At 40.8% G+C, this 15,258-nt stretch overlaps 1 protein-coding gene across 1 annotated transcript; it reads left to right on the top strand.

The window, feature by feature from the left end:
• The first annotated feature begins 376 nt into the window (after positions 1-376).
• Positions 377-14,948, top strand: dusp7 (dual specificity phosphatase 7). Its single transcript, XM_056467795.1, has 3 exons — positions 377-999; positions 3,351-3,779; positions 12,616-14,948. Exons 1-3 carry the CDS (start codon positions 612-614, stop codon positions 12,921-12,923), a joined length of 1,125 nt encoding a protein of 374 aa, XP_056323770.1. The 5' UTR covers positions 377-611; the 3' UTR covers positions 12,924-14,948.
• The last annotated feature ends 310 nt before the right edge of the window (positions 14,949-15,258 follow it).

The following is a 15,258-nucleotide window of genomic DNA, read 5'->3' as shown; positions in this document are numbered from 1 at the left end:
TAAATATAAACAATTTTATTCACAAATGCTTTATGGAAACATTCCAGCCTAATTCACATCTCAGCATTGAAACACAGCTATTGGCTGGTCCACTTGACTTTTTGATTTTGCTGGGAACTGTCTCTTTAAGAGTAAGCCATTGAACAGAATGTTCTTCTATTCCTCTCGGACTCATTTTGACATTGCATCATACTCAACAGCACACATATTCGTGAAAGCACTTCTGTTTTCATCCCTAAAGAAAAGGTTTAGTGAGAATGCAGATTTGAGCGAGCGGGTCTTTCCCTCGGTAATTCAGTGATCAGAAAACAGAGTCGCTGCGCCTTTAAATGCTCCAGCTTAGGCTCCGCCCACTCCCGTTTATTAGCGCCTGTCAAACAGCCTTCGGAAGAAGAGCAGCGGACGGTCGGACGGAGACATGCCCAACGCTCAACGATCCTCCACCGCCGCGACTCCTCCAGCGCCTCCTGCCCACTCCTGAGCCTCCCCGACCGGCCACACGCGCCTCAGGTGGCCACCGAGGGCGCATGGATTTCCCAGCGGAGGATCTGCTTCTTGTGCTCAGCGCCTGATCGCCCGTTCCCCCCCGGCAGCCTCGGCCCGACTCCCCCATGAAAAACACTCTCTGGAGCGGCGTGAAGATGTCGAGCAAAAGCGCGGAATGGCTGCAGGAGGATCTGCAGGCCGGCGGAGGCTCGCTGCTGCTGCTCGACTGCCGCCCGCACGAGCTCTTCGAGTCCTCGCACATCGAGTCCGCCATCAACCTGGCCATCCCGGGGCTCATGCTGCGCAGGCTGAAGAAGGGCAACCTGCCCATCCGCTCCATCATCCCGAACAACGAGGACAAGGAGAAGTTCGTCAAGCGCTGCAAGACGGACACGGTGCTGCTGTATGACGAGGCGACGGCGGCCTGGCCGGAGAGCGGCTCCGCGGGCTCGGTGCTCGGCCTGCTCATGCAGAAGCTGCGGGATGACGGATGCAAAGCTTTCTACCTGGAAGGTAACTTAAACACAAGGAGTGCTTTTAAACAGAAATACACGGTGGAAAAGTTCAAGGAAAACTGTACTTTAAACCCGAGGATGAAGACACACTCGTGTGACACCTTTCTGCTTAATTTCGCCTCAGATGTGACATTTATATACTCGTTCTGTCATGTTCGCGCCGTGATTTTAACCGCGAATTCTGCGGGAGAGAGACGGCGGAGATGTTTTCAATTAATTTCCTAAAATGGCTCCGCCATGTTGTCTTTCACAAGGAAAACGAGCGTTTCATGAATGAACCACCAGAACTCTGAATCACGAGTCTCTTTTGGTCTTTTTAAAAATATACACGCGTTTGCTTCGATATTTCGTGCGAATATCGCAATATGTGGCGTATTTTGTCGTGGAAATGGTGTTTGGATGTGTAATTCTCGCTTTCGCCACCATTCACAAAATCCTGTCAGAGCTCGAAACACATCTGCGCGCATTTCTCTCATTCAGACATTGACGACTGCATTAATTATTATGTATCTTCACTAGTTTTGGTTCATCTGCTTCATCCAGCAGTGACAGATGCTGCTTATTGTTTATATTTTTTTTAGTATTATAGAGTTTTTTTTTAGTATTTAGAGTTATTAAAGCCATAGTTCATATTAATGCCTTCACACCCGATTTGTGAAGACGGGAAGATATTTTGAGAAATGCTAACTCTTGACAATCAGCGAATGAGGACAGAATTTACACTTCTGTTAGAACTAAAGCCCTGCTCTACTGATATTCAGTGTTTCACCGTATTACTGCTTTATTACATGAGATAGGCGGTTAGCAAGGCTAGTGACCGATAGTAACCATCAGAATAGGGTGTAATAAATCTGTACTAGAGGTTTACTTGCTTTTGAGACATCTGGAATAAATGCAAGCAGCTGTTTTAATCGATCACTGGTCATTAAACGGTAGTGCTAGTAACATTAACACACTAACTAGGAGTCTCATAATGTTTTCATTTTAATGAGCACATCAGAGTATTTGTTTATAATTATACAGATCATTTATATTCAAACCAGGGATACAAATTAATAATTGATGACCAACTAACTGGCAATAAGCCTTTTAATCAATAACTCCCTAATCATGAAGGCTATTAAACTTCTGAAATGGAAAAGCATGTAATCTCAGCTAGTACATTTACTTTAACTTGCATTTACTTTAGTTCATATAACAACATTAAAATATTAATGTATGGTAAAAATAAAATGTTTACTACATGACTATCAGAATTTTGGAGGAAATTAACACTCAGTAACCCAAATGATTTGCTCACGTGGAAGCACAAATGACCCATTCTCCAGTGTGTAAATCTGAGACGACACCTTTGACATTATGCATATTTGAACCGTACTATAGTAAAGTACTTGAATTATTCTGTGCAGGCGATTCTACATTTACTATGGTAACACAACAACTACAGTGATATAAGCACAAATGACCTGTAGTTATATAACTGTATTATAACCGTTACTATAACTGTAGTTACTGTTGTAAAAACTAAAGTATACTACACTATTACGGTTTATAAGTACACAATTATTAATACTACAATATGCTTAGGGGTTGTAAAAACTATTATGTGTACAGCAGTACACTTTACTATAGTATGGTTCAAAAACACTACAATATTTACTATAAATTACTATGGTGTTTATGTCACATGGGTCGCCTTTTATTTACAGTACCAATATTTTTGTTTTGTTGATGAACGATGGCCATTATGTCATAGCAGTGTATCAGAGTAAGCACATTTTACAGTATTAAAGGTCTCGCGAACTGCTGTGAAATTAACATTTTATTTGAAGTTTGATGTAATCTCAACTGAAACATAGAGGGTGGGGCATATAGTAGCCCCTCCCCCTTTTAAAAATAGCCAATCATGTGTTGCTTTTCTTACAGCTCAGCCAGTGAGAGTGGTTGAGATCAAATGAACAGCCAATAAGAAGGGGGCGGGGCATATCAGACACTAGAGAACATTTGATTGGTCAGAAGATTTAATGAGAAACTGAAGTGATGGCAAACATACTTGATCCATTTAGCCAGAAGAGACAAACTGCACACTTTATATCTTCTAACTGTGAATTTAGTCACTGTTTCTGAGACACTGGATCATAGATATCCTATGGACTAATGTACTGATGCTAACATCTAAAACACATTATTTTAATTTCAGGGGACCTTTAAGGTTAATAATTAATTGATTGTTAATTGAGAGCTTTAGTTATAGTGTAGAGTCAGTGACCTGTTGAAGGCTCAGTGGTGTAGTTTTGTTTGTCTGTGTATATTTTGACTGATTCTCTCCTGTAATCTGGCCTCTTGCAGGAGGATTTAACAAGTTTCAGACTGAATACCCAGAACACTGCGAGACCAACCTGGACTGCTCCTGTCCCAGCAGCTCTCCACCTTCGTCTGTTCTGGGTCTCGGTGGACTGCGCATTAGTTCGGATTGTTCTGATGGAGAATCGGACCGGGAGCCTGGCAGTGCCACGGAGTCCGAGGGCAGCCCGTTACCTAATAACCAACCAGCATTCCCAGTCCAGATCCTACCATATCTTTACCTGGGCTGTGCCAAAGACTCTACCAACCTGGACGTTTTGGGCAAGTACAACATCAAGTACATCCTGAACGTCACTCCCAACCTGCCCAACATGTTCGAACACGACGGGGAATTCAAGTACAAGCAGATTCCCATCTCTGATCACTGGAGCCAAAACTTATCTCAGTTTTTCCCTGAAGCCATTTCTTTCATAGGTGAGTTTGACTTTCAGAAGTGAACTCTCTAATGGTGGCCATATTGGGTTTTTGTTGTTGGAGTGGATGTAAACTGTGAGCTTGGGGTGTGTTTCTGATGTCAAAACATTCGCTCAAACATAGCTTGTGTGGTTACTTGTTTGACATTTAGTTTTAATTATTTATTTTTATTTATCTAATTGCTTCTGTTAGATAAAAAGCTCAACGGTTGGCCATCATTTATTACAGTGAAAGTCAGAATTATTCACCCTCCTGTTAAATTTTGATTCTTTTATATTTCTTACTTAATTTCTGTTTAACAGAGGTTTTTTCACCACATTTCTAAACATAATAGTTGTAATAAGTCAATAATAACTCATCTCTAATAGCTGATGTATTTTCTCTTTGTCATGATGACAGCACATAATATTAGACTAGATATTCTTCAAGACACTAGTATTCAGCTTAAAGTGACATTTAAAGGCTTCACTAGGGTAATTAGGGTAAAGTTAGGGTAATTAGGCAAGTCATTGTATAACAGTGGTTTATTCTGGAGACAATCCAACACTAATATCTCGAAGGGGGCTAATAATATTGAGCTTAAAATGGCTTTAAAACTATTAACTGCTTTTATTCTAGCTGAAATAAAACAAATAAGACTTTCTCCAGAAGAAATACTGAGAGAAATTCCTCAATCTGTTGTATCTGGAATATTTGAAAGAATATTACAGGAGGGGGAATAATTTGGACTTCATCTGCATTAGGGTTGAGTGACGTCGACCAATTTCCCATCGTACAATGTCTAATGTAAAACATCGTGATGGATGATGGCATTGTCGTCACAGGCAGCAGTGAATTAATCATTTATGAATAATTAATTCATAACAAATTAATTATGTGTAATCTACGATTTCAACTACCTGACCTGCATGGGCTTTGCTTTACCCATAACCAAATCATAAATAAAGATAAGTTACACGCAAATGACCACCTGTCAATCACGTTTTCCATGGGACTCTGGCATGAATAGGCAGAGTGATCGGTGTCGTTATAATGGCGTCGACAAACTTGGTTGGTAAAAAAGGTGCAGAACCAACAGGAACCAACCAGCAGTACCGAAGCAGTACACTGACGCCGTGACACGTTACCTGATAGATTCAAAAGACTGAAGAGTCATTAGAAAGAGACAAGATTAATTAAACATCACCTTTAACAACTATAGTGAGACGCCATCCAGCAGAACATCCTTGATAAACTGTCCGACGTGCACTGCTCTCTGGGGTTTTGAGCTCAGACGTGCGCATATGCTGCAGCGCATGAACGTGTGTGGTCATGTGATGTGCGTGATGGGCTTTTCAGAAATGCTAGGTGAAACGCCAGTGTGGATCGTTTTCGTTCTGAAATGCTATATTAAAGCTAAGATATATTCGTGTAAACGGGGCCTCAGTGTGTATTTCTCGAGAGCGGGTTGCTGCGACAGGGGCAGGGCTGAGGATCGCGATGTCAGCTCAGCATCGTGATGTCTATCGGTCATCATGATGGATCATGGCATCGTCTATCGACCCAAACCTAATCTGCATATACATTAGCAATGCGCCTTACTGAGAAAATATTAATTTTGTTGTGACATGGTATTTCTTATTATAATGCTAACTTACAAATGCTATGATCAGGAATTAGAAAAAAATCACTAATGTAATCGTACTGAAGTAAAGAAGTGAGGATAGTTAGGGTTAACAGGAATACTGTACTCTCCTTGGTGACATTACTAACTTATATGACGTATTTATGTTTAACACAGAGCATATCTTCATGAAACGCTTCAGTGGAAGGCAATTATGAGCAAACGTGTTTGGTTACCAACATCTGAATTATCTTTTGTGTTCCACAAGAGGAAGTAAACAGGTGTGGAATGAGTACGCTGCATAATTAGAATTTCTAGATTAGCCAATGAGGTAACCATTCCTTACCTCAGTGTTTAAGAATGCAGTGTTTACATCTGATTTTCCACACGAACACAGGTGTAAATGAGGTACTAAACACGATTATTCCGCTTATTGGCAGATTATTTAGCTTGTTTTACTAAGGAAAACCTCTTTTGATTCATTATTCCTGAAAACAAGACGATATGTTGTACTGGTCTAGAAAATGCTTCTTGATTTAAGAGTTTGGACTAGAAAGAAGACCTGAGATAAGTAAGAACCGTGTTTGATTGCAGTATAGGTGTTCCTGTGGTCTCCGTGAGAGAAACGCTCTGTACACGGGTTACTGATGGTCATTTTCTCCAGACGTTTCTCAAGCGGCGGTCAGGCTTTCCCTGACTGATGTAAATCGAGGACATTAGTGGATCTCTACGCAGAGGACGCAGAGATCATTGATTCAGTGAGCTGTACAGAAGTGATCAATGTAGGCCATAGATTACAGAGCGCCAGCATAATGGAGAACTGGACCGTGAATGGAGACTAACGCACTGGCAGATTTCAGCCTCATTCATGAAACACTGGCAGATTTCATTAGTGTGTAAAACTGATTCAGTGTAAAGGCTTGGATTCATGCGTGTTCGTAATTTCCAAATTACCCCTGCTGTCCAGTGCCCACCATTTGAAAATGCTTGAATATGAATGCGGTGGCGTAATACTTTAGGCTTGTTTATGGCTGTCCAGATTTAAAACACAGCTCGTCACTCAGCCATCCAATCAGGGGAGGAGGGGCAGGACTAACGCACAGACCAATCCTCATGCTGTATTTATACAATGACGGAAAAACAAAGAAGTAAATATTACCAGATACTTGACTATATTCTTAAATTCTTATATTCTGATTGTTTAAATCTGGCTATAAATGCTTTGGTGAACACGTTTATTGTTAGGCATATTATTATTATTTTTTGCATTTATGAAATGTATTCAAACCTTTCCAGAATGTTCCACAGCGTTTCTGGACATGTAATTTACATCAATGTAGTTTATGGGCTGGGATTATGCTAATTTTGAATACAGATTAGATTAATAACACATGTTCAACTCTTACATCTGATGTTTATGAAGCATTGGTGAATCTGGAGGAGTGTTTCAGGAAGAAAGTGTCTGTTTACTGCGTAAATCTACTGCTATATCTGTGAACGTTTCCTAAATGAGGCGTTCACAAATATAGAACGAACTCAAAGCCTGAATCTACAGACGAATTAAACAGAAATGGTTTTCTCTGATGTGTTCCTCTGCCGAGTCGATCTCAGTGTGTTTCTTTCTTTTCTTTGGTGAAGTCACACACACATTTTGTGGCAGACGCGGGTTCACACCTTCAGAAGTCATTTCCTTAAAACATCTTGACTGAGATTATATTTGCATTCACAAAACTCTGTGTTTAAAAGACGTGACTGTATTATCGCCTGAGTATTGTTCAGATTGACTCTCCTTTGGTGATGTTGGTGCTGTTTTTGCCCCATTGACTTTCCTTTATAATGACATTTACTGATAGTAAAGCCATGGCAGCAGATAATCATGCATTCTTGACTGCTGCTGCTGCTTTCCCCTGTTGGGAAGAGGGACGATGTGTCATTTTTACTGTTGATCATCAGTTGCGGTGCAAAAAAAGCTTTAGTTTCTGGCGTTTATATGGAATAAGCCATGATTATATGCTGTCGTGGCTTTGCAATCCAAAAATGTGATTATAATGGAAGTCAATGGGGCAAAAACAGCCCCCAACATAACCAAAGGGTAATACATTTGCTCTGAGTGTGTTGAGTTTTTGAAAAATTTCAAAGCATCTTTCCAAAATCTGTGTCAAAATCAGATTTGTGAACTACAGTCATCCCATTTGCTGAAACACAGAGAAAACTGCGGTCAAATTAAGACGTAAACGACCCAGCAGCACACACGGGTTAAATCAGCTGATGTTTGCATTGATACGGCTGCAGTGCAGCGCTACAGTCTGAGAAACGCCACAGGTATTAGAGATTTAAATACTGTGTGATTCAGTGTTCGGTGTGACAGTAATCTGGCCGTGTGCTAAATCACACACACACACACTCTTGCTTTTGACAGGAACCCGCTGTTCTGGTTTCTGCCACTCATTCTTAGCTTGTGCGCAGTCAGAGCGTGTCCTTCATTGAGTTTGTGGGAAATATCTGACATGCTAGTTAATCATGTGACTTGTAAAACATTGTTTGCTTATAGAGCTCCGTATGAAACCTGAATGACTGGAGGACGAGTCTGATGATGAGTGATCAGTGAGCCTCCTTCATCACACATGAACAGAAGGAATTAAATTATGAATTACATTTCATAGATGATCGCTGCTGTGAGGGAAATGTACAGCTGCTGCCCAACCACCTGTAAATGTGCTGTGAAAACCTGTTTGTTCCTCCTGGCCAACTGATTACACTGAACTTTGATGCACTGGCATGATCATATTTTAGAAATTAATAGATTATGTATAGCTGTATTTAACTTTTGGTTAAACGGTGTGTTGAGTTGTGCCTCAGAAGACGAAATGCAATGAACGCGGTGAAGCGAGGCATGAGACGGGAGCGCAGAGAGATGCTCAAGACCATTCTGGAGGGAATAATAATAACAATACTGAAATAGTTCAGGCATTTTACAATGACCAAAACTTAATTTCAGATGTTTTACAATGAGGACGGCCTGCTGGTTCATCATGTGACTCTTTTAATGCGGATATTGGAATTTCAGTAGAAGTGTTTCCATTGTAGATTATGCACATTGTATTTACTGAATAAAAAGTTTAGCCTACTCCATTATTCTTACAAGTAGAGGTGTGTACCTACACTGGTCTCGCGGCTCGGTTACTATTATCATGTCATCGATTCGGTTCAGTTCCATATCTCGCTGCATTGACGGTGCTGTCCATACACAGTTTTATATTTTCTTGACAGCACAGCAATTCTTGTATTAAAATGTATTACATTTATATTTATAAACTATTTTCAATACTATTTTGTCCCTTTAATACAAACAGTCAGATACTTTCATTCTCTCAATCACAGTGAAACAGAGGCATCTGCTGTAAGTGTCAGTGAAAGACTGTCCAGCAAACACACATGCAGTGAAATTGTGCTCAGTTTCTGTGTTTTTAAGTAGTTGGAGCTTTGTAAATACTCTAACTCGCCTCCCTCGCCATAGCAAGCTACATATTGCATATAAGATAATTGACATCAGTACAATATAAGCGGTTATGATTATTACTGATAGCGAATTGTCCGTATCTGCATTGTGGTGCACTGAAGACACAATTAATTTTGACACCCCTGCGCACAAGGTTATGACTTATTAGGTTCATAAGTTTAAACCTGTAGGGGGGTCTAGAATATCCCACTGTGTTCCTGAAAACATAACCAACATGATTGTTGTTTATAGGCGGGATTATGCTAATTCTAAATGAGCGTGTACACACTATTTGCAGATGATTGGACATCACTAACATGCATAACATCAAATCTGATATTTACGAGGCATTTGCAGATCCAGAGGAGTGATTTCAGCAAGGGTCTGTTTTCCCAGTAAGCCTTTTTGTGGATAAAAGAAACGTAATAGACCTCTAAACATGGACACCTTGGCTAACAAGAAATTGGGCTGTCAGTGAAAATCTAATAGCCCAAACTGGACTAGTTTTCAGATATGTGATGTCTGTCTAATCTGTGTATTTGATGACTAGTCTAGTTTTGGGTTAGTTTTTTAACCATCATGTATGTTTAGATGTCTATCAGACGTCTATTAAGTGAGAATATCCTTGGTGATTTATGCACAGGTTCTGTCAAGTTTACTCCTGTATTTCCAAATGTGTCATGACTGAGGAACACACGTTATTCTTCTTATTCTTCTGATTATAGCACTCCTGCAGTTGTGATAAGAGAAGCTGAAAAGCAAACTGGTGCATTAAACCATCACAACATCCTGTTATGTGGCTGGACGGTGTTGTCGAGTGTGTGAACGCTTTCGCTTCTGCTGTGTAAACACACACTCTTCATGTGATCGTTTGTGCTAATTATGCTTCTGCTTAAACATTAGGAAGCGTTGCTGAATGAAACCTCCTGTTTCGATGAAAAACAGCCCAGCTGAGGAGCTCAGTGGTGTTGTGGCTTTACATGCTGCTTTCATCAGAATTAAAGGGACAGTTCACTTAAACATTCTAATGTGCTCACTGTTACTGTCCTTCAAGTGGACAAACCTTTGAGTTTCTCGTCTCATTTTTGTCTGCTTTTCCATGGCCGGTATTCTGTTAAACACTAAAGAAGATAATTTGAAGAATGCTGGAAACTGGTAACCATTGACTTCTATGGTATTTGTTTTTCCTACTGTTAATAGTCAATAGATACAGGTTTCTAACATTTTTCTAATTACCTTAATTTGTGTTGAACAGACAATAGAAACAGCGAAACATTTGAAATGATCTGATGGAGAGTAAACCGTGAGGAAATGTTGATTATTGGGTGAACCGTCTCTTTAAGTTTAAACTATTGACTCCTCTGTGTTTCCCAGTGATCTTTAATCCCACTCAAATGCATGAATGAGCTAAAACTGAACCGCAGGTCCTGTGACGTGACCATTGTGGATGTAAAGACTGTGTTATCGATGCTGAAGTGATATATTGTGCAGCTCTACTGTTGATGTAATGGTCAGTGAGCTGTGTGTGTTTCTCCACATCCATCATTGGCGGAGCGCAGGAAAAATGGCCACTTTCCTCTGCTTCTCCTGGCACTAATGGCTCTGTAGTACGTCATGCTCCACAACACCACATGCACTTTGTCTCTAAATAATGTATGGCTGTAATTTCCTCCATTCACCATCCTAGAGGAGTTAGAGAGGTGTTTGTCACATGATCAGTGTTCTGGCTGAAGTTATTATTAACCTGTGTGTGTGTGTGTGTGTGTGTGTGTGTGTGTCTGAGAGTCACAGAGTTCAGCTTCACTGTATGAAGGAGGCTTTATATCAAACACGCAACCTGTTTTTGTGTTTGATAAATGCCAGGAGGGCATACATTTATTTTTATGTATTAAGAGTAGTGCTGGGCAAAGATTATTCATCATTAATCACATCCAAATTAATATTTAAATTTATATAGAATTAGTATCATATAATATACATGTATTTACTCAAATATACATGTGCATGTCTGTCTTTATATATACATAACAAAATATACACAGTACACACATTTATTATGTCAAAACACACTGTTATTTTGGAGTGTTTTGTTATTGTTGTTGTATAAAACTAACATATGAAAGGGCTATGATGATTAATTGAATATTTTCTGGATGTTTTGCAATACTTTTGAACAGATTCTGAGCTGAGATTTTACTGTTTTCAAATTGATTGCTTAAAGGGACTGGCTGCTATTAATCGGCGGATGGATGGATGGATAGATAGATGGACAGATATAGATAGATAGATAGATAGATAGATAGATAGATAGATAGATAGATAGATAGATAGATAGATAGATAGATAGATAGATAGATAGATAGATAGATAGATAGATAGATAGATAGATAGATAGATAGATAGATAGATAGATAGATAGATAGATAGATAGATGGATGGATGGATGGATGGATGGATAGATAGATAGATAGATAGATGGATAGATACTGTATTTGTATTTCAGAATATTTCTAATGTACTGTATGGTAGCATCAAGTGTTTATTTCTGAGTATTATTTCTGCGGTGGAGATTTTTCATTTGAGTTTACTCAGATCAGCTGACTGCATTAAACTGAAGCCAGTGTATAAAGTAAATCAAGTTTTTCAGATTAATTATTGCTGTTATCATGTCAGAAGTGAATCTAGTGTTCCAGCTTCCATAACCGTAGTGAAGCATGGCATTGGTGTATCATTAGTTATTAGTTTTGTGTAATATGATGATGTGATGTGTTAAAGTCTAGCTTTACTAATGTACATAAACACACCATCAGCATCTTGTGAAGGTGTCCATCATGTAATGCTTATTTCACCCACAGATATAAGCCTTCAGCACATCCTCACATTCATTCTCCCTAAACTCAGTATACTAATATTTCTTTGCTATATTAATATCTGTCCATACGGTCATAGTTGGAAATGTTCAAGCAACTAAAACAATAATCCAATCACCTTCATCTGCGTGGTTTTGAGTAAATGTGGTGAACACCTAAACCTTTGTTTACTCAAACCAACACAGAGACACTCATTCACAAAGCACATCTAATATCTGTCAAAACAGCAAAGCTCATTGGCTCTTTCTTCATATGACTCCACATCACCCCATGGAGAGCCAATGAGCTGTGATTGAGTGTAATGAGGCACATGTGATCCGTCATTCAGCAACAGCCATGCTGGGATTTTTATTTAACAATGATCTGTTGGAGCCCAGCTGGAGAGACAGGTTTGGGCTGTTTTTAAAGTCACACACCCCCTAATGCCCCAGGCCTGTGGCTTGCCTTCTGCCAATCTGCAGTCATTACAGTTCTTTTGCTGGCTCTGAATTACAAAAACAGGCAGAAGAAAACTGGGAAATCTGATTGCAATGTTCATGACCGTTTGCATTTACAGTTCTATTAATATTTGGGTTTATTGTTGTTTCTATATAGCAACAGTACAGTTAAGTAGCTTTATTATTTTAATGTGGAATGCAGACACTTAATGCTGATTGGCTCTTTGTAATGATGATTAATAATATTATTATTATTATTAATGTCACTATCATTATCATTATATCATTGCATTCAAATCAAACATTCCTCATTGCATTAGTAATTGTAAATCTCATTGAACATTGCTCTGCCCATCAGCTTTCCCCTTTAGTCTGGCATCATCTTGTGTGTTGTTGAAGGCTCATCTCGTTGTTCTTTGCTCCTCAGATGAAGCTCGTTCCCAAAAGTGTGGCATCCTGGTGCACTGCCTGGCTGGCATCAGCCGCTCGGTGACGGTCACGGTGGCGTACCTGATGCAGAAGCTCAACTTGTCGCTCAACGACGCTTACGATTTCGTCAAGCGGAAAAAGTCCAACATCTCGCCCAACTTTAACTTCATGGGGCAGCTGCTGGACTTCGAGCGGACACTCGGCCTCAACAGCCCCTGCGACAACCGCTCGCCCAGCAACCAGCTGTTCTTCACCACACCCACCAATCACAACATGTTCCAGCTGGACTCTCTGGAGTCCACATGAGGGCCGCCGGGCGCCGGAGAATGTTATTGACCCGCGAGTGCAGGAGCGATCGGTCCACGGCGCAGCACACGGCCCTCAGGAGCCCGGCAGCTACTGCGGAGGATTTTACTGCAGCTTCTCTTGCCTTCATGGAACAGACTGTTCTGGAGTTTCTCTGAGACACACACACACACACACACACACACACAGCAGACGAAACGTCAGACTTTTGCACAGCGCCGAGAAGAGAGAGCAGCGAGCAGAGCGTCTCCAAGGGTGCCAATGTGGGATTTTGTCAAATTTCAGAGTAGAAACGAACGCGTCTGTCTCTTTGTATATTTGCTGATGATGTCCAAAGTAAGTGACGGTGTGTTGGTGCACCGGCTGACACAAACATTGTGATTCTCCCCCCTTTATTTTCTCTCTAGCGCACGCGAGCGTGTGTGTTTGCAATGACCTAATGCATTTTGCACAGTGGTGAAGCCTTTCACTTCTTGGCACTTAAAGCAGTTCTCTGACACACACACACACACACACACACACACACACACACAGAAGGAGACATTGAGCGGATCTGCTAGGCCGCGACGAGCCGCACAGCTGCGAGAGACACACACACACACACACACACACACACACACTAACGCACTTAAAACGCTCATTGTTCCTTAACTGCAAACGACAGATCCACGTTTGTGTCCCGACGTGTTGCTTCGGGTTCACCTCTTGGCCTTCTCTGGTGATTTACAGTATGAATATATTGTATTAATTTCTACATAAGAGTATATATATGTATCGGCTCTGTGTTTGGGCATGCGATCCTCTCCAGGCGAGGCACGTCACCGAATGTTGAGGACTGTTTTTTTAACTACTCCTGCCGCTCCGCGTGGGCGGGCGGTCGGTCAGCAGTGTGTAGCGAAGGCGTTCCTGACGGGAACGAGCGACTGGACACCGAGCGGACGAGTGCGCGAGTTAACAGGGTTGCTTTAAGCTGGCCTTATATAACCTTTTTAATTCTTTCCTACTCTTGACTGTTCAATACTCTTTATATCTGACTTTAGAAATCGTCAGTTGTATTACGACGTTTGTTTGTTTGTTGATTTCATTTCTCAAGAAACCGATCTGTAGTAATAATAGACGACTAATGGTCTTTAACGGGTCAGTTGTGTTTATTACTCTGCAATATACTCGACAGCCCTCTGCAGTATTTTCTAGACACGGCCTCGGGTTTTTGACTCCTCCTACTTTTGATACTCGACATCCACAGAAGCCGCGGCAGCTCTTGGTTAGCCGGCCGGGGTGAAGCGCGTCTGGGTGCATTTCCATGCGTTCCCTGCAGAATAAATGTGCTATATATACTGACTCCTGTGGCCTTTTCTCATCTCTCTCTCTCTCTATATATATATATACAATATTCATCTTGTGCAGATATGCAACAACGTCGTCCCCTTAATATATCATAGCGGATGGCTATTTTATTCGCCCAATAATAACAGCGCGACGCTCCAAGCACCCCGGCGATGACCTGGTTAATTCCACGCTTCTTTATTTCGTCTTGATTCCCGGCCGCTTCTCGTGGAGGAATGTCTGCATTGGTAAACTATGGGAAAGAGAAACCTCGTGGTTTTATTTTCTCGGTTTGTAAATTTGCCAGAACACAGAATTTGTGGACATTTCTTGTAGCTACACAACGGTTCTGCGGTTTAATAACAGTGAGAACGCCACGCAGACGAGCGAATAAGGAAATGTGCATCTTACCTCACCGAGGAACTTTTCAGGGATTTTTATTTGACAATGCGTCGGCATCGTGTTACAGCTTCAAACGTCTAAAGCTGTTTTATATGTGATGTAAACATTTTTTATTATTATTACGAAAGATACAATCTCTATACGTGTGTATAATACTGGGCTTGGCCACCGGGCAGTTCCATGGTCTGCTTGATGAAGGATATAAAGTTGTCCCTATGTATTGTACAGTATATGAAACCAACACGAGACTTGTTTGTACTGCAAATAAATATGGAATTATTTTTTTGGTTATATGCAGTCTGCCTCGCCGTGCTCCTCCTTCCCTTTAAATATCACACGATTTCTGGAGTTAGAAAGCTAATCCAGATGCTTGATTTAGGAATGATTAAACTAGAAACAAGACGAAAACTGCAGGTGAGAAATGATGCAGTGTGTGTTCATTAGCTTTACAGACAGTGACTGATATCTGTGTTTCTGTAGGAATCCTGAAACTCTTCACGCTGTGCTGTATGAAGACGAGCAGACAGAAGCAGCTTCACGTTTCTGCTGTTCTCACACACTCTGCTTTCCTCTTGTCGTGTGGTTAGTTTCACACACTGATGGTTTG

Source organism: Danio aesculapii, chromosome 11 (genome assembly GCF_903798145.1).
Source record: "Danio aesculapii chromosome 11, fDanAes4.1, whole genome shotgun sequence".
NCBI lineage: Eukaryota > Metazoa > Chordata > Actinopteri > Cypriniformes > Danionidae > Danio > Danio aesculapii.
The sequence above is the reverse complement of the archived record's forward strand: the minus strand, read 5'-3'. Positions and strand labels throughout refer to the sequence as shown.

What these genes read in the sequence shown, in the direction of transcription:
- dusp7 (XM_056467795.1), top strand. Translation starts at nt 612, where the DNA reads ATGAAAAACACTCTCTGGAGCGGCGTGAAGATGTCGAGCAAAAGCGCG. An exon ending in CAAAGCTTTCTACCTGGAAG is followed by an intron (nt 1,000 to 3,350) that starts GTAACTTAAACA and finishes GGCCTCTTGCAG; the next exon opens with GAGGATTTAACAAGTTTCAG. An exon ending in TGAAGCCATTTCTTTCATAG is followed by an intron (nt 3,780 to 12,615) that starts GTGAGTTTGACT and finishes TTTGCTCCTCAG; the next exon opens with ATGAAGCTCGTTCCCAAAAG.